This window comes from Hyla sarda, chromosome 4 (genome assembly GCF_029499605.1).
Source record: "Hyla sarda isolate aHylSar1 chromosome 4, aHylSar1.hap1, whole genome shotgun sequence".
NCBI classification, from domain to species: domain Eukaryota; kingdom Metazoa; phylum Chordata; class Amphibia; order Anura; family Hylidae; genus Hyla; species Hyla sarda.
Genome location: NC_079192.1, coordinates 16,935,626 through 16,962,559, shown reverse-complemented (window position 1 = coordinate 16,962,559; position 26,934 = coordinate 16,935,626). Strand labels below are relative to the sequence as shown.

General features: G+C 43.1%; 1 protein-coding gene across 1 annotated transcript; it reads left to right on the top strand.

The window, feature by feature from the left end:
* Positions 1-1,684: 1,684 nt before the first annotated feature.
* Positions 1,685-26,484, top strand: LOC130367293 (extracellular calcium-sensing receptor-like). The gene is made up of 7 exons (XM_056569699.1): positions 1,685-1,871; positions 10,147-10,284; positions 10,726-11,017; positions 11,407-12,234; positions 19,624-19,851; positions 21,837-21,960; positions 26,456-26,484. The coding sequence occupies exons 1-7, from the start codon at positions 1,825-1,827 to the stop codon at positions 26,482-26,484; spliced, it is 1,686 nt and encodes a 561-aa protein (XP_056425674.1). The 5' UTR covers positions 1,685-1,824.
* The last annotated feature ends 450 nt before the right edge of the window (positions 26,485-26,934 follow it).

The window sequence follows — 26,934 nt, the reverse complement described above, 5'->3', positions numbered from 1 at the left end:
CAGCCAGGAAGCATAGGAACTGAGAAGTGGTCTGTGGTCACGACCTGCAGAACCACTCCTTTATTGGGGGTGTCTTGCTAATTGCATTTCATTTCCACCTGTTGTCTGTTACATTTGCACAACAGCATTTGAAATTGATTGTCAGTGTTGCTTTCTGAGTGGACAGTGGGATTTCACAGAAGTGTGATTGACTTGGAGTTACATTGTGTTGTTTAAGTGTTCCCTTTATGTTTTTTGAACAGTGCATATAAGGGCATGGGACTTGCCAGAGCCTCTTTCTCAATCTGAATGTCATATAGAAACACAGAATCCTCTCCACTTCTTCCTCCCATACCACTACCTTTCACCTTATTGGTTGAACTTGATGGACATTTGTCTTTTTTCATCTGTACTATGTAACCATATCATTTGGCCCATTATATTGATACACATTCCCTTTGACCAATTTTAGAGAGCCTTCCCTCAGGTAAGAGGGGTCTCCTACCAGCCCACATATTGGCAATTCAGGTGTGGAAAGCAGTCTCACTGTATACACTCAGCTATCATATCTGACCCTTGTGCTTTGACTTTCACCCATCTCTTCCATTCTCTGGAGAATTAGCAGTTTTGGATAACCTCTGAGGTGTACAAAAGGTGAAGTTTATGTGAATTATGTAAATTATTAATTATTGAAGTCTTTCACGCGGCTCCAAACTGAATTTGGTATTTCTAGGGAGGTCTTTTATAGGCATCTGCAGTTATGAAATGTTTTCCATTTTCAATTCCCAAGCCACCAATAATGGCTTATTCTTTGACTGGGATGTTAACGTCTGGGGGTCCTAGGGGGTTTTAGTCCATCCTCAATAACACTCTTACTCAAGCCAAGATAGCTAGCTCTTTCCTTCTAGCCAAAACATAGTGTGAAACCCATAATCTAACGGGTGAGGAGTTTGTGTAGACACTGTCTTCCCATGTTATAGTTTCTCCAGTGGCAACTAAAAAGTTAATTCAGTTATATATAATTAACTACAACTATGCTTTGCCCATCTGGCTGCATAGGATGGGACGGTTTGGCAAATACACTTGCCTCCACTTTTATTCATCTAGTGCAAAATTTTGCCTTTTAATTTGGGCCTTTCTGTAGGGAAGTATTGTAGGTGTTGACTTCCTAGGTGTATTCTGTAATTCCATTGGAACCTTTAATGTTTTTATTTGGAGTTCTTTCAGAGTAGATTTGGCCACCACATCACACACATATTATTTTACAAGGAGCACCTGTATTGGCTATAGACCCCTCACTCCCAGTAGGTAAAAAAGTTGGTTAATGCAGTAGTGCCTAACGCACAGACTGTCTATTAGAAAAGAAATGTCCTAATAAGTTGAATAAAGTTTGAGGAACTTGGTGTGCCTCATTCCAAACACAATATTCTATAACTTCATTTAGGTATTTATACAGTGTTCTTCTTGTCCCAAGTTTATACCGAAAACCTGCTGCATTGGTTGTGTTGGTTATTTTTTATTTACACTTTTAGTTATCGGTGTACGTTTTTCCTTTTTTATTAGTGTGTATGGACCTTCATATTGTCCTACACTGTGATTGTATTGTCAGTTTTTTTCTATAAAAAAAATGATAAGAATCATATAGAAGAAAGATCACATCTGCTGAAATATCACGTAATTATTTTCCCAGGGGTCATAGAAAAAATAACCGTTTGAGAAACCCAGATCTCAGCGACTATTATATTGTCATCATAATCAATCCCTCACACAATGCCCTCATGGGACTACTTTGAGATGATTCCTTTGCAGTATATAAGACATACATGTATATAAAAGATTAGAAACATGGACAAAGGTAAAGACTGGAGGAGCATTGCAACTGTAAGTAGTAGGTATGTTCTTATTGAGTCCATCATACTCCCTGACATACATGTACTGTATTAAGTAATCATGGACAATTAAATTCAACCTTTTTTTGGTTATCGCAAAATATAAAAATTTTGTATCATTTTTCTTAATTTAAGAATTTCATTATTCAATATAATAGATTTTTTTTTAGCAAATTAACAATTTTTTTTTAGTAAATACCCTAGTGAATCTTAATAACAATAAATAGAGCTATTAACATAAATGTTCCTGCTTCTTTATCATAATGAAAAATGAAATATAAATTCTACATATTCTGTTCTTTTGATTTCTACATTTTTTTCTTAAACGTTCGTATATGTGTACTGAAATATCAAACAAAATGTATACATCAATATTTTCCAAAAATGTCTAAAAAATATATTAACAATTTCCATGTTTCTTTTTAGTGATAAGTAAAAGAATTCAAAAAGTCAAACATGCATGAAATATATAAATATTAACAATGCAAACTCTAAAAATAGAAATAATTCATATTGGTATTTTGCTTTCGTTGTGAAAAACAGAAAATAAGCTTTTTTTTCTAATAAATTGCTATAACTACAAAAATACATATTTTATTTTATGATTTATGATATGTTGAATTTAAAATAAAAAGTTAAGCAATTAAATTTTTTTTTTATTCTGACACATAACATTAATAGATGTTAAATCTATATCTAATATATTAATAGATTTTAAATCTATATTTTGTCGGTAATTTACAACATTTAATTACAATAAAATAAACACAATAAAATAAACTGAAATAAATTTAATTTCAAAATGTATTCACAGAATCTCTCATAAGTGAGTCCACTCCTCACATTTTTGTAATTATTTTCTTCTATATTTTGATGTTAAGTAGTGAGTGCACAGCCAGTATAACAGTATTTAAAAGGATATTCCAGGATTTTTTTTTTATTTGACTATACTACAGGGGCTGTACAGTTAGTGTAGTTCATAATATACTGCCTGTACCTGTGTGTGATGGTTTTTCCACAATTCTTCTGTGATTTTCACCCCAATATTTATTTTTAACAGCATACAAAATGACTGTTGTCTCAGATTTTTCCCAGGTTGCAATGAGGCTGAGACCTGACTCCCTAATCAGCTAATGAAGCCTGTCTACTTCAATGGGTGGAGCAATCGCTTGGTGGGAGAGAGTTCAATCTGCAACTAATGCAACAGCTGTAGGCACCCTGATTGAAAACCACAAGTCTTTTGAAGCTAGCCACGGTTTTATGGTAATCTCACAACACAGCCCCAAGACAAGCACTGATCCTTCCTAAGCATGTCCATTACTGTCTGCCAGATATGTACTAAAATCCCCTTATGGTGGATAACGCCTTAAATGCACACTAGAAATGCAGTTTAGGCCAACAGGCTGTTTCAAACTGCATTTGTACCTTTCGTGTTGGAATAAAGAAGATTTTAATGCTATATGTGGGATGAGCGAATCGAATCTGATGAATTCAAATTTGTTACGAATGTCAGGAAAAACATGATTTGTGATTTGATTGCACAAATTGCTTCATTAAACCCTAATGTGGTCCAGGGCATCTGAAATGGCGGATCAACATGTGAGGACATGGGGCAAGGAATCCTGGGACGGCGGGAACAAGGGTAGGTGGGATGACCCTGAATCACATGCAGCATGCAGCCTAACAGCAGCCAGTCACCCCTGTGATGTCACAGCCCTATATAATTGGCAGCCATTCTGCAGCCAGTCATTTCAGCCTTTTATTGCAGAGAGAAAGAGAGGGACAGACAGCAGTGTGTGTTGCACAGAAAAGCATTTTTCCAGCAGTGATTCACCTCCCAGTCACATCAGTGTTCTGTTGCAGAGAGAGAGGGACAGAGAGCAGTGTGTAGCACAGAAAAGCTTTTTTACAGCAGTGATTCACCTCAAGCCCAAATCCAGCCTAGAAGCACTGATAGAGAAGGGAGTCAGATTGAAAGAGAAAGTGCAATTTTGGGTGGAGTACACAGCGACTCTGTGCTGCAGCACTGGGGAGCACTAAAAGCATATTGTCCTCTAATAGGTATAACCTGTGTGTAGATCTAAGTGGTGTTTCATTTTCTTCCTGTTAAAGTAATAAAGGGGTTATCCACCATAAGGTGATTTTAGTACTTACCTGCCAGACAGTAATGAGCATGCTTAGGAAGGATCTGCACTTGTCTTGGGGCTTAATAACTATGATGTGAGATTACCATAACACAGTGGCTATCTTTTTGTGAACCGGTATTTCCTGTTTGAGTGTTCTTTTTTGCCTACAAATCCCATAATGCCATGTTCCTCCCTCCCACACATCAGCAGCCCCACCCATTGAAACATAAATAAGCTGCATCCATTCAAAAGACCTGTGGTTTTCAATCAGGGTGCCTACAGCTGTTGCATTAGTTGCAGATTGATCTCTCTCCCACCAAGCGATCGCTCCACCCATTGAAGCAGACAGGCTCCCTGTCATCAGCTGACTAGTGAGGTCAGGTCTCAGCCACATTGCAACCTGGGAAAAATCTGAGACAACAGTGATTTTTTTATGCTGTTAAAAATAAAAATTGGAGTGAAAATCATATAAGAATTGTGAAAAAACATCACAAACAGGTAAAGACAGTATATTATGAACTACACTAACTTTACAATCCCTGTAGCATAGTTAAATAAAAAAACATTCCTGGAATACCCCTTTAAGGGCCTAGATATTGTGAAAGGCAATGCAAAAGTACACACCTGCTGGTGTTGTAGGCAAATACTGTTTTAAGCGTAGTGGAGCGCATTGTCCTCCCCTCATAAGTGCATACCACATACATACATCTAAGTGGCGTACTATTTTGATCCTGTTAAAGTCTTAAGGGCCTAGATACTGTGAAAAGTATACACCTGCTGGTGTTGTACACAAATACTGTTTTTAGCGTAGTGGAGCGTTTTGTACTCCCTTCATATACGCACTAAGTATGTCTGGCAGAGAAGCACCAGGACATGCACAGAGGAGTGGCAAAGGCCTAAATTCATCAGGCAGAGGTCGCAGCAGACTAGGGGCGAGTGGCAGCAAGAGTCGCAGCGAGAGGCCTGAGCTCCCGGTATCAGCTAGCGATGGTGTCTCGACCAACAACCTATCTGCCATCATCGATTGGTTAAAACGGTCATTCACTTCATCACAAATGACATCTGACACCCCCAGTCAACAGTCGGTGGGTTTCTCAGACACAACCCTCAGTTGGCATGGCCCAGGAGCAGTCTTTGTCCTCCCATTGCCTCTGTCCTATGCTGTTCTCTCCCCCCCAGAAGTATCTTATGCTGTGGGTTCAGCTCCACTATTTAGTGAGGACAATCTACTAGAGGACAGTCAGCAGCTACTGCCTAGCCAAGAAGTGGAGGAGGCATCCGCCGCTTCCTCCGCAAGGCAGGCAAGTAGTGATGAGGAGAGTGACGTGGGAGGTGGTGTTGCGAGTGTTCAGGCTCCTGAAGCAGACACTGTTGAGGAACCTGAGGAGAACATCAGTGACGTGCAGACACAACTCAATGATGATGAAGCCGATCGCACTTGGGAGTCGGGTACAGAATGGGCTTCATCATCATCAGGAGAAGAGGGTTGAGGTTGCCTGTGAGGCAACAGCTGAGCCAGCAAGGTGGTAGCATGGTTGGCATTCAGCTTAATAGCAGAAGTGGAAAGTCAGGAGCAAAAAAAGCCCGGAGAAGACTACCTGCTTCGCGGCAGCCTACCTACCCGGCAGCTAGTGGAACAGGGATTCCTGGAGTTGGCGGCAGTAGCAGTCAATCAGTGCGGACTGTTAGTGGGAAAATCAGCTACTCAGTGGTGTGGCAGTTTTCCATCAAGCATCTAGAGGATGTTAACCTGGCCACATGCAAGATGTATCAGTAGAAGGTGAAGCGTGGCCATGGTCCCAATGTTTGCACCATGGCCCTGCGTCAACATATGCTGCAGCACCGTAAAGCGACCTGGGAGAAACGGGGCTCTGATGTGGTGGTCCAGCCTGCTGCATCACCCAGTGGCACGCCACTCCCTGTTTCAGCCAGCCAAAGCTCAACCATCTCAGCCGAAAGGAGCTGTGTGTCATACCCATCTTCTGTCGCTCCAAATGCTCCTGCTCCTCCTACTTCGAGTCAGTCATTCTGCCAGCAATCCATCGGCGAAGCATGTCCAAGAGACAACAGTATGCACACACTCATCCAACAGCGAAGAAGTTGAATGTGCTGCAGTCCCTCCCTTTTCAAGTGATGGATTCTGCTCCTTTCAGAGAACTGATGGCTTGTGTCGAGCTGAGGTGGAGAGTCCCAAGCCGTAATTTTATTACAAAGAAGGCAGTACCAGCCCTGCACAATTTTGTGAAACAAAAGGTGGGCCAGTCCTTGAGCCTGTCGATGTGTATCAAAGTGCACGGCAGCGCCGACATGTGGAGCTAACTATGGTCAGGGACAATACATGTCCTTTACGGCTCACTGGGTGAATGTGGTTCCTGCACAGCCACAACAGCAACTTGGACAGGTCACGCCGCTTTCTCCTCCACGCTCTAAGGCCGTTGGTCCTGTTACAGTGTGCGACTCCGCCTCTTCATCCCCCACCGTGTCCTCAGCCTCCACTGCCCCTCCAGCATACCATGTGTGTAGGGCACGGCGGTGTCACTCTGTTCTTCACATGGTTTGCCTTGGCGAACGGAGTCACACAGGGGAGGAACTGCTAAAAGTCATTCATCAAGAAATTGAATCATAACTTACTTCACGAAAACTGGAAATGGAAACCATGGTGACCAACAACAGTAAGAACATCTTACTGCAACAACGAAGACTGAGACGTGCGCCCTGCATGGCACATGTGTTCAATGTGGTTGTCAAACGGTTCCTGAAGTGTTCCCCCCAACTGCAAGACATCCTAAAAATGGGAAGGAAAGTTTGCAGGAGCCTCTCCCTATTTCCCCCTACAAACACTGCCATTCCCATGGTTTTTAGTTGGAAATAGAGAGAGTTTCCTGTGTGAGGCCTCCCTTTTTAGGGCGAGTAACACTTGCCAATAAGGGAATTAATAATGCAAGAGAAAGGTCTTACAGGGGAAGTTTTTATCCCTATTGGTTACAGTGGACCATATGTTGTTCCCTTCCACCATTTAGAGGTCTTTGCATAACATCAATACTTTGTGGTGTAGGTGGCACATGGTGTTTTTTTTCACACCTTTCCTTTTGTATGATTTAAAAAAAATTGGGTCCATAAATGTTATCCTAAGCAATGGATATCCTCAATACTTACTTGTGCACACTAACACTTTTACAAAAGAGACTATTTTCTTCTGCCTACCTGCCTCAGCTACTATTCTGATCCTGTCACCCGCCTGATGCCACACATTTGATGCCAAGTTCTCCTTTTTTCACCCACCTTCGTCACCGTGTACTGGTATTCCAACCCACCGCACCACTCTGTCACAGGGTCACTTTCAGGACTCCTGATGCTGCTGCCACCTCCAAGCTGTCTCATTCTTCCACCATATGTTCTCCTTGTGCTGATGCCACCTCCAGGCTGTGTCATTCAGCCATTATATGGTCTCCTCATACTGCCGCCACCTCCACGCTTGGTCCTTCAGCCACTATATGGTCTCCACATGCGGCCGCCACCTCCACGCTGGGTCATTCACACACTATATGGTCTTCTCACGTTGCCGCCACCTCCCCGCTGTTTCATTCAGCCACTATATGGTCTCTTCATGCTGCCACCAGCTCCAGGCTGTGTCATTCAGCCACTCTATGATCTTCTCATGCAGCCGTCACCTCCTCGCTGAGTCATTCAGCCACTATATGGTCGTCTTATGCTGCTGCTACCTCCACGCTGTGTCATTCAGGCACTATATGGTCTCCTCATGCTGCCCCCAACTCCATTCTGTGTCATTCAGGCACTATATGATCTCCTAATGCTACCGCTAACTCAGGGCTGTGTCATTCAGCCACTCTATGGTCTCCTCATGCTGCCGCCACCTCCACGCTGTGTCATTCAGCCACTATATAGTCTTCTCATGCTGCCGCCACCTCCACACTGGGTCATTCAGCCACTATATGTTCTCCTCATGCAACCGCCAACTCCAGGTTGTGTCATTCAGCCACTATATGGTCTCCTCATGCTGCCGCCACCTCCACGCTGGCTCATTCAGGCACTATATGGTCTCCTCATGCTCCCGCCACCTCCACGCTGTGTCATTCAGTCACTATTTGTTCTCTTCATGCTGCCTCCACCTCCACGCTGTGTTATTCAGCCACTATATGGTCTCCTCATGCTGCCATCTCCACGCTGTGTCATTCAGGCACTATATGGTCTCCTCCTGCTGCCGCCACCTCCACGCTGGGTCATTCAGCAACTATATGGTCTCCTCATGCTGCCGCCAACTCCAGGCTGTGTCATTCAGCCGCTATATGGTCTCTTCATGCTGCCGCCAACTCCAGGCTGTGTCATTCAGCCACTACATGGTCTCCTCATGCTGCTGCCACCTCCATACTGTGTCATTCAGGCACTATATGGTCTCCTCATACTGATGCCACCTCCAGGCTCTGTCATTGTGCTGCTCTGCGACAGTGACTCAAATAGTGACGCCTCTGATCTTCATGTCATACTGAATAACAGTATTATTTCACTGACCCAGCACACACCCTATGAGTGTTACAGCAAGACAAAGTGTTCTACACCCCTATTGAGGCTCTATGAAGGCCAGAGATAGACTTTTTTTTTATTCGCTCATCTCTAGCTATAAGAGTGAGTGCCATGTGCATTTTCATGAGATCAGACTTTTAAAGGGGTACTCCGGCGCTTAGACATCTTATCTCCTATCCAAAGGATAGGGGATAAGATGCCTGATCACGGGGGTCCCGCCGCTGGGGGTCCCGCAGCTGTCACGCCCCCTCTCGTAGGCTTGCATTGAGGGGCAGAGCGTGACGTCACACGGGGGCGGAGGCGTGACGTTACACGCCGACGGCCCTGTGATCGCCGGTAATCATACCCGGAGCGAACATGCTCCAGGGACTGATTTTAACTGGGTGCAAGATCACGGGGGACCCCTGCGATCAGGCATCTTATCCCCTATCCATTGGATAGGGGATAAGATGTCTAAGCACTGGAGTACCCCTTTAGGACTGAGCACCACTATATATGAGCAGTTTGTGATATCATAGGCTCCCAGTCACACATCATATATGTTCCAAAGGAGAAGCAGTGCTGGTGGTTCTATTGCCTACTTGTACGATTAACAGTGTTTAAGGGGAAAAGTCCAAATTGGACCGAAAGTTGATGTTAGAGACCTTGTGCTCTCCCACCTTTCATTTGAGGATACCCAACAGATGCGCAATAGGATTCTGGTCACCTTTACTCTCAGCTTCTTTAGCAAAGCAATGGTCATCTTGGAGGTGTTTGGGGTTGTTATCATATTGGAATACTGCGCTGTGACCCAGTCTCCAAAGGGAGGGGATCGTGCTCTGGTTCAATATGTCACAGTACATGTTGGCATTTATAGTTGCCTCAATGAATTGTAGCTCCTCACTGCCAGCATCACTCATGTAGGCAAGACAATTACTCTCCCACCACCATGCTTCATTGTAGGCAAAACACACTTGTCTTTGTACTTCTCACCTGGTTGCCACCACACGCTTGACAGTATCTGAACCAAATAAGTTTTTATTGGTCTCATCAGTCCATGGGACATGGTTCCAGTAATCCATGTCCTTAGTCTCTTGTCTCCAGAAAACTGTTTGCAGGCTTTCTTTTTAGTGTGAGAGCAATAACACCAAATTTAAGACACCCTTTCCCCATTCACACATGAAATCTTGTAACATTAGTCACATGACTACAAGGAGGGAAAATGGCTAATTGATGTATTTGTTTTATTTTGAAGGGACACGACATTGCACATTGGTATACAGAATGTGCACTAACTACTTTACATTGTAGCAGAAGGTCATTTCTTTAGTGTTGTCAGATGAAAAAATTAAATAAAATATTTATAAAAAAAAGTGAGATATTTTGTATGACGTAATAAAATTTAGTTTTTTGCCTTCAAAACTTTAGAAATTTCTCTAAATATTATGGATACCTTAAATTATACAGATATATTGTATGGTATAATGTATAGTAGGTGTTAATGTATATTTTATATTTACAGCTAAGCCAACGGATAAATACTATAATATGTTTCTAATGTATAAAACTTTTATGAAGATACTTCTGTTACCCGTCATGGCAGTTGCTCATTCCATCAGTCCTATGTGTAGATTGCCACCTACGTCAGATCTGGAGGGGAGAAGACAACCCGGAGACATCATGATAGGAGTATTACTGCCTATTAACTCTGACAAGATTTACCAAAAACTTACATTCAATGTCCGGCCACTTAAGACTACCTGCAGATTGTAAGTAGGTTTTACACTATGATATATAGTTCTTGAAATAATGGCCTTCCTTTTGCTATTTTGCTATTTTATTTATTGTGGGTCACTGCTATTCATACACTTCATAGTAATGTAATTTTTATGACATTAGTGACAATATGTAGACTTATTATTTATTATGCTGATAATTGGGCTTTATATAGTGCCATCAGAAGGAAGCCACACAAGGTACGACAGCATACTAAATATTTTACTATATAAAGATCATTACACTGGATAAAAGGATCCAAAAGGCTAGTAAAGGAAGAACGACTATTAATTGAAATTATTAAGATACAGAAGAACAATAAATAGTGATGATATATGAGAAAGTTAACCAATAATAATGTAAAATCCGTTTATATATATTTTTTTTAAATCCATCAAAATGTGATTTTATTTTCCTTTTTCTGTTTTTGGAAGATTCAGCCTAGAATTTTACCACCGGTTCCAGGCATTCCTATTTACCGTTGAGGAAATCAACAAGGATCCCAAAATTCTGCCAAACATGACTATTGGATTCCAGATGTATGACACCTGTAATATACCTCACTATGAATTACAAGGGGCTTTACAGTTCCTGACAGACTCTGATAGAATTATCACCGACAACCAGTGTTGTTCTAGACCTCTGTTCTCCGCCGTTATTGGGTCTACATTTTCAGCCAATTCAATCATCTTGGCTCATGTTTTGGGGGCCTTCAGATACCCACAGGTAAGAAAATTTAGAAGGCTGGAAAAGATGGAATATAACATTTACCTATCATTGATACCTCTCCAATCGCTAAAATGAAGAAGTTCCAGCATTCTTTGCACCATCCCGGAATCTTCTAAAAAAAAAAAATTACATGATTGCTGGCTTGTGTCCCAATACTGCCCTATCATAAGTTCTGGAGTATATGAGCACTGGGAGTTATTGTTAGGACTTATTAAAGGTGACTACTGAAGGTAAAGCATGGTTCTGAAGCCTAGCGACCCATCAGCATTGTCACAGGTCACTTCCAATTGTGGGACGCTTAGCTGGAAATCTTTTTAACAAAAGAGTTGTTAGTTGTTTGCATTCTTAAATCCTTATGTTACATATGAATTTTCTTTAATTTTCAGATCAGTTCATTTTCGGGTCTTTCTCTCTTAAGTAACAAGAGAATGTTTCCATCCTTCTTCAGGACTGTCCCGAGTGACAAGTTCCAGTCTAAAGGACTGGCTGAGCTTATTCTCAGCTTTGGCTGGACCTGGATTGGTCTTGTGACTGTTGACACTAATTATGGCCTTCAGGGAATTCAGCCAATAAGGGAAGAAATAGTCAAGGCTGGAGCATGTGTGGCCTTCATGGAATATATTTACCTTGGGCAACCAGACCGCAATGCCCCATACATAGTGAAGACCATAAAAGAGTCCACAGCTACGGTTGTAGTTGTTTTTGCCTCTGAAGTTGAATTTGTTCTTATTTTGAACGAGATGGTAAAGCAGAATGTCACAGGGAAGATTTTTATTGGGAATGTGGGTTGGGCCAGAGCCATAATATTGTCCATGAGTACGTATTCTAGTATTTTATCTGGAAGTCTTAATTTAGCCTTCAGTGATTATGTTGTCCCAGGATTAAGTCAATTCCTGGCCAAGATAGATCCATCTACATCTGTAACATCAAAGTGGACCAGGATGTACTGGGAGTCAGTGTTCAACTGCAAATTTCTTCCTGAGAATCAAACTATTTCTTTAGAGAACCCAGTAAACATATGTACGGGATCAGAACATTTAGACGGCATCAAGAACAATTCCAACTATGTATCTAGCTTGCAATCCACGCATGCTATGTTTTCTGCAGTTCAAGTCATATCCAAAGCTTTAGATGATCTGAAAAGCTGCAAAATAGGTGAAGGGCCATTTTTTAATGGGACATGTGCGAACATTTGGAACTTCAAACCATGGCAGGTAATAACACATATATGTTGGGTCCAGTTTAGGTAAAGCATTCATTATATGCATTATATCCTATAAGTGATATGTTCTTACAATATATATTATTCAGTTGTAAAATGTTTTTTAAATTATGAATGATAATGAGGCGGCTATCAGGCAGGATTTGTTTTAAAATACTAATGTTAAAATTTATAGAAAAGATAACTAAAGTGGCACTCACCATTCAGTTGATTAAAAAGCAGTCCATTATTTCATAAATCCATCATAAAACAGACAGATTTGTATGTGGACAGAGACTGGAGCATAGGAAGCTCCGCCCCAGCCTTAGTACACATCCAAATATGCCTGTTTTTATGACAGAGTTATGAAATAATTGACTGCTTTTTAATTGACTGAAAGGTGAGTGCCACTTTATTCATCTGTTCTATAAGTAAACTAAAGCCTAGGCAGTAGAGCACCAACACAGTCAATACAAGCATTTTATGCAAGTCATCTGTAATCCATTAATTTTTGTGACAATCAGACCAGGCTATAGCAGTGTATCTTTGGCATACTAATGTTAATATTTGGCATGACAAAAAAATTAATTCAGTCATGATGAGGCAGAGCAAATAATTAACACAAAGCAAATAATTTTAACAAAAAACACCATGTTTGGGGTAGTAAAAGTAGTAGCCACAGAATTATTGATGATTGAGTTAATGTTTTCTGGGCTCTGCTGGCTTTATTGTAAGCAAGGCCTAATTCTCCAATAGAAATGAGAAGCACTGCCAAGACTGATAAGAAAGGATGCACTGCTGTGGCTCCCAAAGAAGCATTAAAGACTGTTTAAGACACCATTGTGAATGCTTAACAAGGGTGGGAGGCACTGCTAAGATTCATAAAGAAAATAGGTTCAGACCTTAAATTCTGAAAAAGAGAAGTAGTAAAGAGGAAAACCATTTTTAAGAGGCATTGCAGCTATAAAAGTAATTGACAGACCATCAGATGTCTGCTAAACAGATAATGGGCTGCTGCTGATGCCATGTCTACTCTTTCTGTCATGATGAGGAGCGCATAAGGAGCAACAGTTATACTGTTTGATTTGAGAGAAAAGTCTTCCTTCTGAACAAGAATTAAAGGCACAAGACAGGAAGAAATAATCATACAGATTGACTTTAAAAAAAAACATAAAAAATGAGCCAACCATTATTATTTTTTTCATTCTGTATAATTGCCAAATTGTTTGTTAAAATAATGTTAATAATAAAAAAAAATTTAAAAATGATGGAAGTGTCCCCAAAAACCAGGTTCATTAACCCCTTAAGGACTCAGGGCGTACATGTACGTCCTGAGTTCGCTCCCATTCTATAACGCTTCAAAGCGGGTCGGGCGTGGCAACTAGCAATGGCCAGGACCCGTGGCTAATAGCGCACGGCACTGATCGCGGTGCCGCACGCTATTAACCCTTTAGATGCGGCTTTTAAAGTTGAATGCCGTGTCTAAAGTGAAAGTAATACATTGCCGGTTAGCTCAGGGGACTGTTCGGGATCGCCGTGGCGAAATCACGGCATCCCCAACAGCTGTAAGACACAAGGAGGGTCCCCTTACCTGCCTCCTGGTGTCCGATTGCCATATGACTGCTCAGTGTCTGAGATCCAGGCATGAGCAGTCAAGCAGCAGAATCATTGATCAATGGTTTCCTATGAGAAACCATTGATCAATGTAAGAGATCAGTGAATGCAGTTTTATAGTCACTAGAGGGGGCTATAACACTGCAAAAAAAAAGTGAATAAAGATCATTTAACCCCTTCCCTAATGAAAGTTTGTATCACCCCCCTTTTCCCATTTAAAAAAATAAACAGTGTAAATAAAAATATCATCGCGTGTGGAAATGTCCAAACTATAAAAATATAATGTTAATTAAACCACATGGTCAATGGCGTGCGCGCAAAAAAAAACTTCCAAAGTCCAAAATAGCATATTTTTGGTCACTTTTTATATAATGAAAAAATTTATAAAAGCGTTCAAAAAGTCAGATCAATACAAAAAAATGTATTGCTAAAAACTTCAGATCACGGCACAAAAAATGAGCCCTCATACCACCCCGTACTCAGAAAAAACAGAAAAGTTATAGGGGTCAAAAGATGACAATTTTAAACATATTGTCACGAACCGGCAGGACAGGTAGTGGATCGTCTAGACCAGAGAGGCAATGGCGCGGGTCGTACTGAGGGATCGATTCTAAGCAGTTACTGGTCTTCACCAGAGCCTGCGCAAAGCGGGATGGACTTGCTGCGGCGGTAACTACCAGGTCGTGTCCCCCAGTAACAACTCGACCTCTCTGGCAGCTAATATGGCATGGTACACAGGGAGCAGGCAGGAGCATAGTCTGGGAACATATACTAATTTTATCAAAAAGATACACCAAATTAGAAAAGTAATTAAACTATTATTGTCAATATGGTTATTAACTGCCAATACTCAATTTCCGGCAAAATCCTGCCGATTACGCCATTTGTTGCGGTGCTAGGGTGATAATCCTGTCTGCAGCTCTACTTATTGTGGAAAATCCTGCATGCTACACCAATTGTGATTTTAGAATTAGAGTAAGACAAACATTCCCCTCCCCCGACCATGTGCTCTCTTTGTTGAAGTCAAAACGGCACCAACTATATGAAAATGGAAGCAGGAAGTTCAGGCTAAATTTATAGGTCCTAAATATGTTTGTAAAACACCCAGAAACACTGATTACGTTTTGTACAACTGTAAAATAATTGTACAAGGTATTTTGGCAGAAATGTCTTGTATCAGCAGTGTATACCACCAAATTAACTATCACTCGATAATCACCAAAGTTAATAACATTTAATAAAAATATTAATTAGCTAAACCAAATAAGACATACATACACGCATTAATACAATAGTACATACTCTATGTTTAGCAAACTAGCTGGAATCTACGCAAGTGATACATGAATATTTAGTGTAGAAATGATACAATCAATATACTTATCCATCCAAGGCTAAAGGAGCAGGAGCTTGCACCTCTCTCAACGAAAGTCCCAAGCAAAAGAGACAGAGGGCTATGTGGTTTCCTGTGAAATCCCCTAATGTCCCACCCCTTTGGCCTACTCTCCTCACATAACCTGGAAAAACAGGTTCTTTACTGTGGCTGTAGTGAAACTAAGCTAAAACCGTGGGGGCAGGGAAATGTATACTACATGGGAAACAATGGATGTAAAAACACATAATTTCAGTGTCCATAACACGGGGTGTAGAGATACTTCAAGTAAGTGTCTCCACTCGTCCAAAGCCAACTTAATGGCCAGTAGTTCTCTGTCTCCTATGGAATAATTTCTCTCAGCGGGAGAGAAAGTTTTAGAGAAAAAACCACAGGAAACCAACTTGCCCTTCTCAGTCTTCTGCGTGAGCACAGCTCCGGCGCCTACGGAGGAGGCGTCTACCTCCAGGTAGAAAGGTTTGGAGGGATCGGGCCCCGACAGGACTGGAGCAGAGGCAAAAGCAGATTTGAGAGTGCAAAAGGCCTCCTCGGCCTGTGGAGGCCAAGTCTTAGGGTTAGCTCCCTTTTAGGTCAAAGTCACGATAGGTGCCACAAGGGTAGAGTAATGTGGTATGAATTGTCTGTAGTAGTTTGTGAATCCAATAAATTGCTGTTTGGCCTTTAGGCCAGAGGGACGAGGCCAGTCCAGGACTGCGGAAAGCTTGGCAGGATCCATCTGTAGACCCTTGGCAGAAATGATGTACCCCAGGAAGGGGAGACTAGTACGATCAAACAGGCACTTTTCAAATTTAGCATAAAGACGATTCTTCCTAAGACGGGAGAGTACAAGGCGAACCTGAATACGGTGTTGATCCAGATCAGAGGAGAATATTACGATATCATTCAGGTAAACTACCACACAAGTATAGAGCAGGTCTCTGAAGATGTCATTCACGAACTCCTGGAAGACAGCTGGTGCATTACAGAGTCCGAAAGGCATGACTAGATACTCAAAATGACCATCTCATGTATTGAAAGCAGTCTTCCATTCATCACCCTTTCGTATCCGAATGAGGTTTTAGGCCCCTCTAAGATCCAACTTAGTAAAGAACTTGGCACCTCGCAGACGGTCAAAGAGTTCTGCAATCAGGGGAAGAGGGTAACGGTTCTTGATAGTGATGCTATTGAGTCCCCGATAGTCTATGCACGGCCGAAGAGTACCATCCTTTTTAGTAACAAAGAAGAATCCTGCTCCGGCAGGGGAAGAAGACTTTCTTATGAATCCTCTCTGTAGGTTCTCTCGTATATAGTCGGACATGGCAAGAGTCTCAGGAGGTGAGAGAGGATAAATTCTGCCCCGGGGTGGAGTAGAACCGGGTATGAGGTCGATCGGGCAATCATAGGGTCTGTGAGGGGGAAGGACCTCGGCTTGTTTCTTGCAGAAGACATCCGCAAAGGAGTGGTATGGCTTGGGCAGGCCAGGAGGCGGAGAAACTTGCGGGTCCCGTTTTATAAGTACAGACTTGAGACAACGGTCAGAACAGGAGGAACCCCAACACAAGATCTCCCCGGTAGACCAATTCAGGACAGGAGAATGACGTTGAAGCCACGGCAGGCCCAGGAGGAGTTCGGAAGAGCAGAAGGGAAGGACAAAGAACTCCAAAGTCTCAGTATAAAAATATCCCAATGCCCATCTGCAGAGGCTGGGTGCTGTACTGCACCGTGGCAGAGAGTCTCTCTCCGTTAACAGAGATGAAGAGCAGCTTGGGTAGACGGACTATTGGAATACGGTAATTGTCTACCAAGGAGGCGTGGATGAAGTTGCCAGCTGAACCGGAATCCAAGAAGGCGGCAGCGGAGAAAGAGGACTTGGAAGAGAAGGACAACTGCACGGGTATGATGAGGCCTGGAGAGGAAGAATCCAACCCTAGCAACGCCTCTCACATGTTTACTAGGTGCGAGCGTTTCTCGAACGTGGTGGACGTAGAGGACAATCTCTAAGGAAGTGCTCGGTACTAGCACAGTAAAGACACAGGTTCTCGTCTCTGTGACTGCTTCGTTCTTGCGGAGTCAGACGTGACCGATCCACCTGCATGGCTTCCACTGCGGGAGGCCCAGTAACGGTTGAGGTGGACGCAGAAAAATAGGAGCCAGACGAGGGTAGCGTCTAGGATGAGCCTTTTCCTTTTCTAGGAGGAGTTCCTCATGTCTCTCGGGGAAACGCTTGTCTATCCTAGTGGCCAGCAAGATGAGGTCACTAAGGGTGGAAGGTAGCTCACGTGCAGCCAGAACGTCCTTAATCTTGCTGTTAAGTCCCTTCTTGAAGGTGGCACAAAGGGCTTCATTGTTTCAGTTCAGTTCAGAAGATAGGGTGCGGAACTGAATGGCATAGTCACCTATGGTAGAACTTACTTGGGTCAAGTTTAATAAGGCAGTCTCTGCGGAGGTAACCCGGGCAGGTTCCTCAAAAACATTCCTGTACTCCTGGCAGAAGCTCTGGACGAAAGAGGTGGCTGGATCAGCGCGGTCCCATAGCGGAGTAGCCCAGGCCAGGGCCTTCCCGGACAGCAAACTGAGGATAAAGGCTACCTTGGCTCGCTCAGAAGAGAATTGGTCGGACAGTAGCTCGAGGTGTAGAGAGCACTGCGACAGGAACCCACGGCACTGCTTCGGATCTCCGTCATACTTGTCAGGCAGGGACAAACGGATTCTGGAACCGGTGGTTACAGCAGGCGGAGGTGAAATAGCAGATGCAGACGGAGGGGCTGGCTGTGTCTGGGAAGGCAGAAGCTGCTGCATCATAGCGGTCAGTTGAGCCAGCTGTTGACCCTGCTGGGCCACAATGGATGTGAGGTCCGCTAGGCTCGGCAGGGGAACATCAGCAGGATCCATGGCCGGATCTTACTATCACGAACCGGCAGGACAGGTAGTGGATCCTCTAGACCAGAGAGGCGATGGCGCGGGTCGTACTGAGGGATTGGTTCTAAGCAGTTACTGGTCTTCACCAGAGCCTGCCGCAAAGCGGGATGGACTTGCTGCGGCGGTAACTACCAGGTCGTGTCCCCCAGTAACAACTCGACCTCTCTGGCAGCTGATATGGCGTGGTACACAGGGAGCAGGCAGGAGCGTAGTCGGACGTAGCAGAGGTCAGGGCAGGCGGCAAGGGTTCAAAGGCGAGTAGACGGTAGCAACAGGTTTGGCAACAGGCAAGGCAATACTAGGCTACAGGGAACGCTTTCTCAGAGGCACAAGGGCACAAAGATCTGGCAAGGGCAGGAAGAAGCAGGGCACTTTTATAATTTAGCCCTTAATTAACCATTTGGGCCAGGCACCAATCATTGGTGCGCTGGCACTTTAAACTTAACATAGCTCGCACGCGCGCCCCAGAGAGCAGGGACGCGCGCGCCGGGACACGTGGCCGGTGTACACAGGAGCGGGGAGAGGTAGATGAGACTGGGATGCGGATCGTGTGCGGGGACGAGCCGCGACGCGACCCGCATCCCCGCCGGAGACCACAGGGACACTGCGCCCCCGGTCAGGGTGAAGAACCGGGGCGCGCATGGCTTCAGCAGGAGGTGAGCGCTCCGGTCCAGAGGCAGAGACCGGAGTGCTCTTCATGACACATATACATTTTCCTGCATGTAGTCATGATTTTTTTCCAGAAGTACGACAAAATCAAACCTATATAAGTAGGGTATCATTTTAATCATATGGACATACAGAATAAAGATAAGGTGTTGTTTTTACTGAAAAATTTACTGTGTAGAAACGGAAGCCCCCAAAAGTTACAAAATGGCGTTTTTTCTTCAATTTTGTCGCACAATGATTTTTTTTGTTTCACTGTATATTTTTGAGTAAAATGACTGATATCATTACAAAGTAGAATTGGTGGCGCAAAACATAAGCCATCATATGGATTTTTAGGTGCAAAATTGAAAGGGTTATGATTTTTTAAAGGTAAGGAGGAAAAAACGAAAGTGCAAAAACAGAAAAAGCCCGGGTCCTTAAGGGGTTAAGGGGTTAAAGGGGTTATCCAGTGTTTTATAAAAAAAAATTATAATAATAATATGGGGAGGAAGAAATAAAAAACATATTTTACATGACTGTCCCTCGATGGTTACTCACAGCTCCCATTCGTCTTCATCCGGTGCCCCTGTCTTCTCTCATCTTCTTGCTTCAGAGAGTTTAATGCAGGACCTGTTGAATAAGCCAATTACTGGCTGACATGAGACACTGATGCGGCCAGTGATTGGCTGAGCTGACAGATCCTGCATCGAACACTCATCTCGGAAGCAGGAAGAAAAGAGAAGAATAGAGGACCAGACAGATGTGGAAACCATAATATTCTTAATGTTGATTTTTTATTTAGAATAGCGTAACTGATATTTTTTTATCAAATTTTCTTTCCCACTTCAGCTTACTTACTATATACGGAGGGTCCAGCTTAATATTAATGTGGAGAATGGAAAATATTTTGATGAGAACGGGGATCCTCCTGCAATCTTTCCTATTGTTAACTGGCAGCTGAAGGCAGATGGGACCCTGACACAGGTTAAGATAGGCAGCTATAATAGTAATGTCCCTTTTCCTTGGACTCTGACCCTGGACACAAGTCTTATTGTTTGGAAGATGGGAAGAAAACAGGTGGGTGAAAATACTAAGAATATCAAAAATCCACAGGACCTGGATGGAACAATATGAGAATTGCTGGATGTGTATAACATTTTATGATGCCCGCCACTATTACTGTCAAAGGAAAAGTATGAGCTTCCCAGTGTGCTGCTCCCAGACCAATCAGAAGAAGTAAATGATAAAACAACTCATATCAAAATTAATGTACAAGTAGTAAGGAATGATCTGAAAAAAGAACAAGGGAGGGTGAAAATAATGCAGCAAACCAGAGGTGTGAAAGTGGAGGCCCTGTGGGATCATGGGGTCTAACTGGCAAATTTTAGCCTAGGGAACAACCACACAGCACAAGCCTACCTGTACATGAGTGAGATCATTTTCAACCGTATACCAGGACATATGTCCCAGATTCCCAGGAGGACCTCCTGGCCTGGTTCCGATCACTACACCACTAGTAGCTTTTTAGTATCTACTGTGGGACTAGCCATAGGGGATTTGTTCCCAACACCCCCACCCCCTCCTGCCCAACATGCCCTGATCGATGAGTGACAAAATAATGGAGATAGTGGTCCTCTGTCATGGTCATGATGTACATGGTGTCATGGCTGAGATCTTCTTCACCAAGCTTCCCACACACCTTGGGTTAGTACAGTGAAGAGGAAGTTATACTTGATGAGCTGAAGTCACAGTGGGCTTACTGAGCTGGACCGGGAACTTAGCAGGTTTTCCAAGTTCTTATTTCATTTCTAATTCAACAGTCATCTTCTCAAGATACAGCACCTATGGAAAAGTTTGAATCCTCAAATATTGATTCTTCTCAGGGCAGTTATGTGCAATTCAATGTGAGCTGCCAAAGCTACTAACCCAGGTCAAAGGCTTAGGGCTGAGTCACAAGCTGTGAGGTCCTCTCACTTCATTCTTAAGGAGAGAACTGAAGGAGGGAGAGATTTAGGAATGAAGAGAATGAAGGATAAGAATGGCAGTAACTGAGAAATGGATAGATAGAGATGGAGGAAAAGGGGAAAGTGCCCAAGTCCCTTTTGTCACATAAAAAAGTTGCAATAATTATAAATGACACATTGTAGATGAAGGGCCTCTTATATATTGTACTGGGGTCTAGGATTTTATGGTAAAAACCCTAGAGAAAGAAATGTGTAAAGAGAAAGGGATAGGAAAGGTGGTTATAGAAGAAGGGCAAAAAAATCGATCGGTAGAGTAGGAAGTGATGGAAGAAAGCAGTAAAGGAGGAGAGAAAAGATAAGAATAGTGAAAGAAGGATAGTGGAAGAAGAGCATGAAAAAAGAGAGGACGAAGGAGGGTGGAGATAGGGAGGAAGTAAGGGAGGGAGAAAATTAAGGAGGGAGAAATAGGAAGTGGGGAAGGGAAGTGAGGGAGGGAAGGAGGAAGGGAGAAAGGAAGAAAGAGACAATGAAGGAGGGGAATGATTTAATAGCCAAGTGATGGAGAGAGGAAATGTGATGTAGAGTTAGAGTAGGCAGCAAAGTAGTGTAAGAAGAAGGATGTTAAGGTGGGAAAGAGGAAGAGGATGGAGAACATGACTGAGTTAAGATAGGGAAGAATGCAGAGACTAATTAAAGAAAGAAAGGAGTAAAGGGTTGAGTGATGAGTGAAGGAGTAAGTGACTGAGCAAAGGAAAGAAGAAGTGAATGATGGAGAGAGGAGATGGTAAGAAGTGTGGAGGGGTAGACATCCTACAGTGATGAAAAATAATTCAAGTGAGCGAAAATTACCCTAGATCCCAATCCCTCAACCCCCTCCCACCCCTGTTATTCACCTACAGAGTACATTTCTCCTCAGTTTATTTTATATTCGTAATAAGATCATTTTCTTTTTATGAAGTGACAATTGGAATGGACATAGTCCCCTCTGGTGTGCTACGCCATTTCATTTTACTTAAATGCAATGTGTACATTATATAATGTCACTTATATGGAATCTAAACCTTCAGTAATAATTTATAAAATACTTTATATTCCCAGGTCCCTTCCTCATATTGTAGTGACAGGTGCATTATGGGATTCAGGAAGGCCGCCCTGCAAGGGAAACCGACATGTTGTTACGTCTGTGTTCCGTGTCTACAGAGGGAGATCTCAAATCAGACAGGTAATAGTCAACAACAAAATATATCTCCAGCCCCTTAAAGGGGTACTCCGCCCCTAGACATCTTATCCCCTATTCAAAGGATAGGGGATAAGTAGTCAGATCGCCGCGGTCCCGCTGCTGGGGACCCTCGGGATCGCCGCTGCGGCACCCCGCTGCCATTACTGCACAGAACGAGTTCGGTCTGTGCGTAATGATGGGCGATACAGGGGACGGAGCAATGTGACATCATGGCTCCGCCCCTCGTGACATCACGGCCTGCCCCCTTAATGCAAGTCTATGGCAGGGGCGTCACGATAACCACGCCCCCTCCCATAGACTCGTATTGAGGGGGGCGGGCCGTGACATCACGAGGGGCCGGGCCGTGACATCATGATGCTCCGGCCCCTGTACTGCCCGTCATTACATGCAGAGCGAACTCGCTCTGTGCAGTAATGATAGCGCGGTGCCGCAGCGGCAATCCTGGGGGTCCCAGCAGGACCGCGGCGATCTCACATCTTATCCCGTATACTTTGGATAGGGGATAAGATGTCTAGGGGCGGAGTACCCCTTTAAAGAGAATTTACCCCTAAATTCCCCTACTCATTCACAAAATATAAGGGTTTTCCTAGGGGGATAATTCTTCTAAAAAAAGGTTTTCCAAACTTTTAATAAATAGTTTTTCCTTAGGATAAGCCATGAATATATTACCAGTTGGGAGCCTAACTCCAATATACAGAGCAAAGAGACTGTTTTGGTCCTTGGAGCATTCATTGCTTATCCAAGCATAGAGCCATGCATACTGCTATGAATGTGTCGGGTACAGTAAATCAGTAGTGTCTTAAGAGTAAGTGCCACCTGGTAAGTTAGAAAATGTGGTCACCCCACCCTTTCTACAAGTAACTTTCGAGTAACTGCAGGGCAGGGCAAGATTGCTGCGGCTCCCTCAGAGGTCTCTGCTTTTCTGCTGGCAATTACTGTACACAATCTACCAATGCACATTGGGTAAGAAGATTTGGGGAGATTTATCAAAACCTGTGCAGAGGAAAAGTGTCCCAGTTGCCCATAGCAACCAATCAGATTTCTTCTTTCATTTTTAGCAAGGCCTGTGCAAAATGAAAGAAGCGATCTGATTGGTTGCTATGGACAACTGGGCAACTTTTCCTCCGGACGGGTTTTGATAAATCTCCCCCATTGTGTTTATTGGTCTCCGCCACAAGTTTTCACTTCTGGCCAGCGAGTGGCCATTTAATAAACTTTCAAGGGAGAGGGGCTCTATAGACTGCCATGAGAGACTGCCATGAGAGGGGGGTGCTTTAAACTGCTGTGGGAGATGGCTTTTAAAACTGATGTAGGAGGGAATCTCTATAAATTGATGGGGGCAGAGGCTCTATAAACTGTTGTGTGAGGGGATCTGTCTAAACTGTTGTGGGAGGGGGAATTTTTAAACTGCCGTGGGAGGGAGGACTCAATAAAGTTGTGGGGGAGGGAGGACTCTATAAAGTTGTGGGGGAGGGAGGACTCTATAAAGTGGTGTGGCAGGGAGGACTTTATAAAGTGGTGTGGGAGGGGCCCTTTATAAACTGCTGGGGGAAGGGCTTTTCAAACTGCTGTGGGAGGAGGTCTCTTTAAACTGCTGGAGGGAGATGACTCTTTAACTCCTTAAAGGGGAACTCCGTTGGAAAAAAAAGTTTTTTCAAGTCAACTGGTGCAAGAAAGTTAAACAGGTTTGTAGATCACTTTTTTTTTTTTTTTAAATCTTAACCCTTCTAGTACTTATCAGCTTCTATATACTACAGATATACTACAGAGAAATTTGTGAAGTTCTTTCCAGCCTGACAACAGTGCTCTCTACTGACACCTCTGTCCGTGTCAGGAACTGTCCAGTAGGAGAGGTTTTCTATGGGGATATGATTCTAATCTGGACAGTTCTGACACGGCCAGAGGTGTCAGCAGAGAGCACTGTTGTCAGACTGGAAAGAAATTCACACATTTCTCTGTTTTATAAAGCAGCTATTAAGTACTGAAAGGATTAAGATTTTTTTATAGAAGTAATTTACAAATCTGTTTAACTTTCAGGCACCAGTTGATTTGTAAATATTTGTTTTCTACTTCTTTCCACCGGAGTTCCCCTTTAATGACCAAGGACGTATATTTACGTCCTTGGCCGGCTCCCGCAATATAACGCGTCATATCGGGTCGGTCCCGGCATGCCGGGACCAGGGGCTAATAGCGCGCGGCAGTGATCGCGGTGCCACGCGCTATTAACCCTTTAATCCAAGAGAAGCAAACAGACCGCATACTATATTAGAGAGCACATCAATAATTTATAAGTATTCCATAATTTTATTAAGTACAAAAAAAGAGAAAGGCACACAAATGTAATGCATGTACAAAAAGGCCCCTGAGGAAGTCGCCTTATAGCGACGGAACACGTGGTGCTCCGTGGCACCGTTCTGTCCCGTCTTAACCATCTATCTGATCCTTTCCATGCCGGTCGCTTCCATATGTCAATACACAGGTTGTATATATTGGCAGGATGCATGTATAGTCAGGGTAGTGCATTGATGTATATACTTAGCTGTTATTTGTGACTTGATTTTGCTATATTGTACAATTACATCATACTTTCCTACCTGCATATAGTGCTGCTAACTCATTGTGACACGGATGGGACATGTCAATTGCACTTACTCTTCATTTCGGGACAGTGGCCTACTAGTTGAGGGGGTTCATGGCCCCTTGCTAGGACTGTGTTGCGGCTCTAAATGAGCCTTTTTAATTGGTTTTAGAGCTTTGTCCACTTTTTGTACATGTATTACATTTGTGTGCCTTTCTCTTTTTTTGTACTTAATAAAATTATGGAATACTTAATAATTATTGGTGTGCTCTCTAATATTGTGTGGGGTCTGTTTGCTTCTCTTGGATTACAGTTTTTTTGCACACTTGAAGAGCACCCATATGATGTATTACATAGATTGAGCCCCCCCATCACATATTTGTTCTATTAACCCTTTAGACGCGGTGTTCAAAGTTGAATGCTGCTTCTAAAACTAAAGTGAAAGCTGCCCGGCTGCTCAGTGGGGCTGATCGGGGCTACCTCAATGAAAATGCGGTGTCCCAATCAGCTGGGACACGAGCGGAGGTCCTCTTACCTGCCTCCAGCGTGTCCCCTCGGCGGTTGATTGCTCCAAGCCTGAGATGCAGGCTTGAGCAATCGACCGCCGATAACGCTGATCATTGCAAAGCTATGGCTTTGCAGTGAACAGGGTATAAGATCAGTGTGTGCAGTGTTATAGGTCCCTATGGGAGCTAGAACACTGCAAAAAAAAAGGGTAAAAAAAAAGTTAATAAATGTGATTCAAACACCATGTAAATAAAAATAAATATAAACATATGCGGTATCGCCGCGTGTGTAAATATCCCCAACTATAAAAATACATAATTAATTAAACCGCACGGTCAATGGCGTACGCGCAAAAAAATTCCAAAGTCCAAAATAACGTATTTTTGGTCGCTTTTTATATCATGAAAAAATGAATAAACAGCGATCACAAAGTCCGATCAATACAAAAATGGTACCGCTAAAAACTTCAGATCACGGTGCAAAAATTGAGCCCTCATACCGCCCCATATGCAGAAAAATAAAAAGTTATAGGTGTCAGAAGATGACAATTTTAAACGTATAAATTTTTCTGCATGTAGTTAGGATTTTTTCCAGAAGTACGACAAAATCAAACCTATATAAGTAGGGAATCATTTTAATCGTATGGACCTACAGAATAAAGATAAGGTGTAATTTTTACCGAAAAATGTACCGCGTAGAAACGGAAGCCCCCAAAAATTACAAAATGGCTTTTTTTCTTCAATTTCGTCGCACAATGATTTTTTTTCCATTTCGCCATAGATTTTTGGGTAAAATGACTGATTTCACTGCAAAGTAGAATTGGTGGCGCAAAATTGAAAGGGTTATGATTTTTAAAAGGTGAGGAGGAAAAAACGAAAGTGCAAAAATGGAAAAACCTGTGGTCCTTAAGGGGTTAAACTGCCATGAAAGGGAGTCTTCTTAATAAACTACCATGGGAGGGGGTCGTTTAAGGGGGTGTCTTTAAACTATCATGGGGGTGGTTTCTATAAGCTGCAGTGGTGGGGATATCATAGATGTGGTGGGAGGGGCTGTCTATAAACTGCTGTGGAAGGAAGATTCTGCTGTAAGAGGGGGTCTCTATGAACCGCTGTAGGAGGGGGCTTTTTAAACTGCTGTGGGAGGGGCTATACTGCTGTGAGGGGGCAGGCACTATAAACTGTTGTGGGAGTGGGATATTTTTAAACTACTGTGGGGATCGGGCTCCATAATCTGCTTTGGAAGTGGGAACTCTATAAATGACTCTATAATGTGCTACCAGGTGCATCACCTTTCAAAGATTACCTTTCACTTTCCTGAGGAGGCTCAGTGAGAAGATGTGGGCACCACATTTTAAATGGCAGTGTTAATCCCTTGTTTCCCTTAACCTTTTAGCTCCGATCCGGGGCCTCAAAGAAGAATAGACGGGGGAAAAGGAAAAATATTGGATGATGACTCTGCCACACACTGTAACAATGCATGAGGAGAAATTAAGTAGCATAATGTACAGTAGCAAAGGGTGGGCCACTAGGCTTAGGGGTGGGTCACACCTAAGGTCTCTGCAGCTACAACACTGGATGTGGGGTGATGTCCTCCAAGGATGATAACTTCCCTGATGTGGTCCCTTACCCCATCACAACTCCACTGCTAACAACGTAGCTCATTAAAGTAAACTGAACTTTAAAGAGGAACTGTGGTGAACATATGGAGCCCCTACACTGCACTGCTTCAATTAATACAGTAACATAACTTGAATATGATGTATACAGTCCATTTATGAAATTGCAATAACGTTTTGGTCAAATTGACCTTTATCAGATAGTAAGGATTGCCGTGAGGTAGGGAGAATCAGGATGAATAGGAGAATATGGGAA

Coding starts and splice junctions, on each gene's coding strand:
- LOC130367293 (XM_056569699.1), top strand. CDS start 1,825: ATGGACAAAGGTAAAGACTGGAGGAGCATTGCAACTGTAAGTAGTAG. Junction 19,852..21,836: donor GGAAGATGGGAAGAAAACAG/GTGGGTGAAAAT, acceptor TTATATTCCCAG/GTCCCTTCCTCATATTGTAG. Junction 21,961..26,455: donor GGAGATCTCAAATCAGACAG/GTAATAGTCAAC, acceptor TTAACCTTTTAG/CTCCGATCCGGGGCCTCAAA.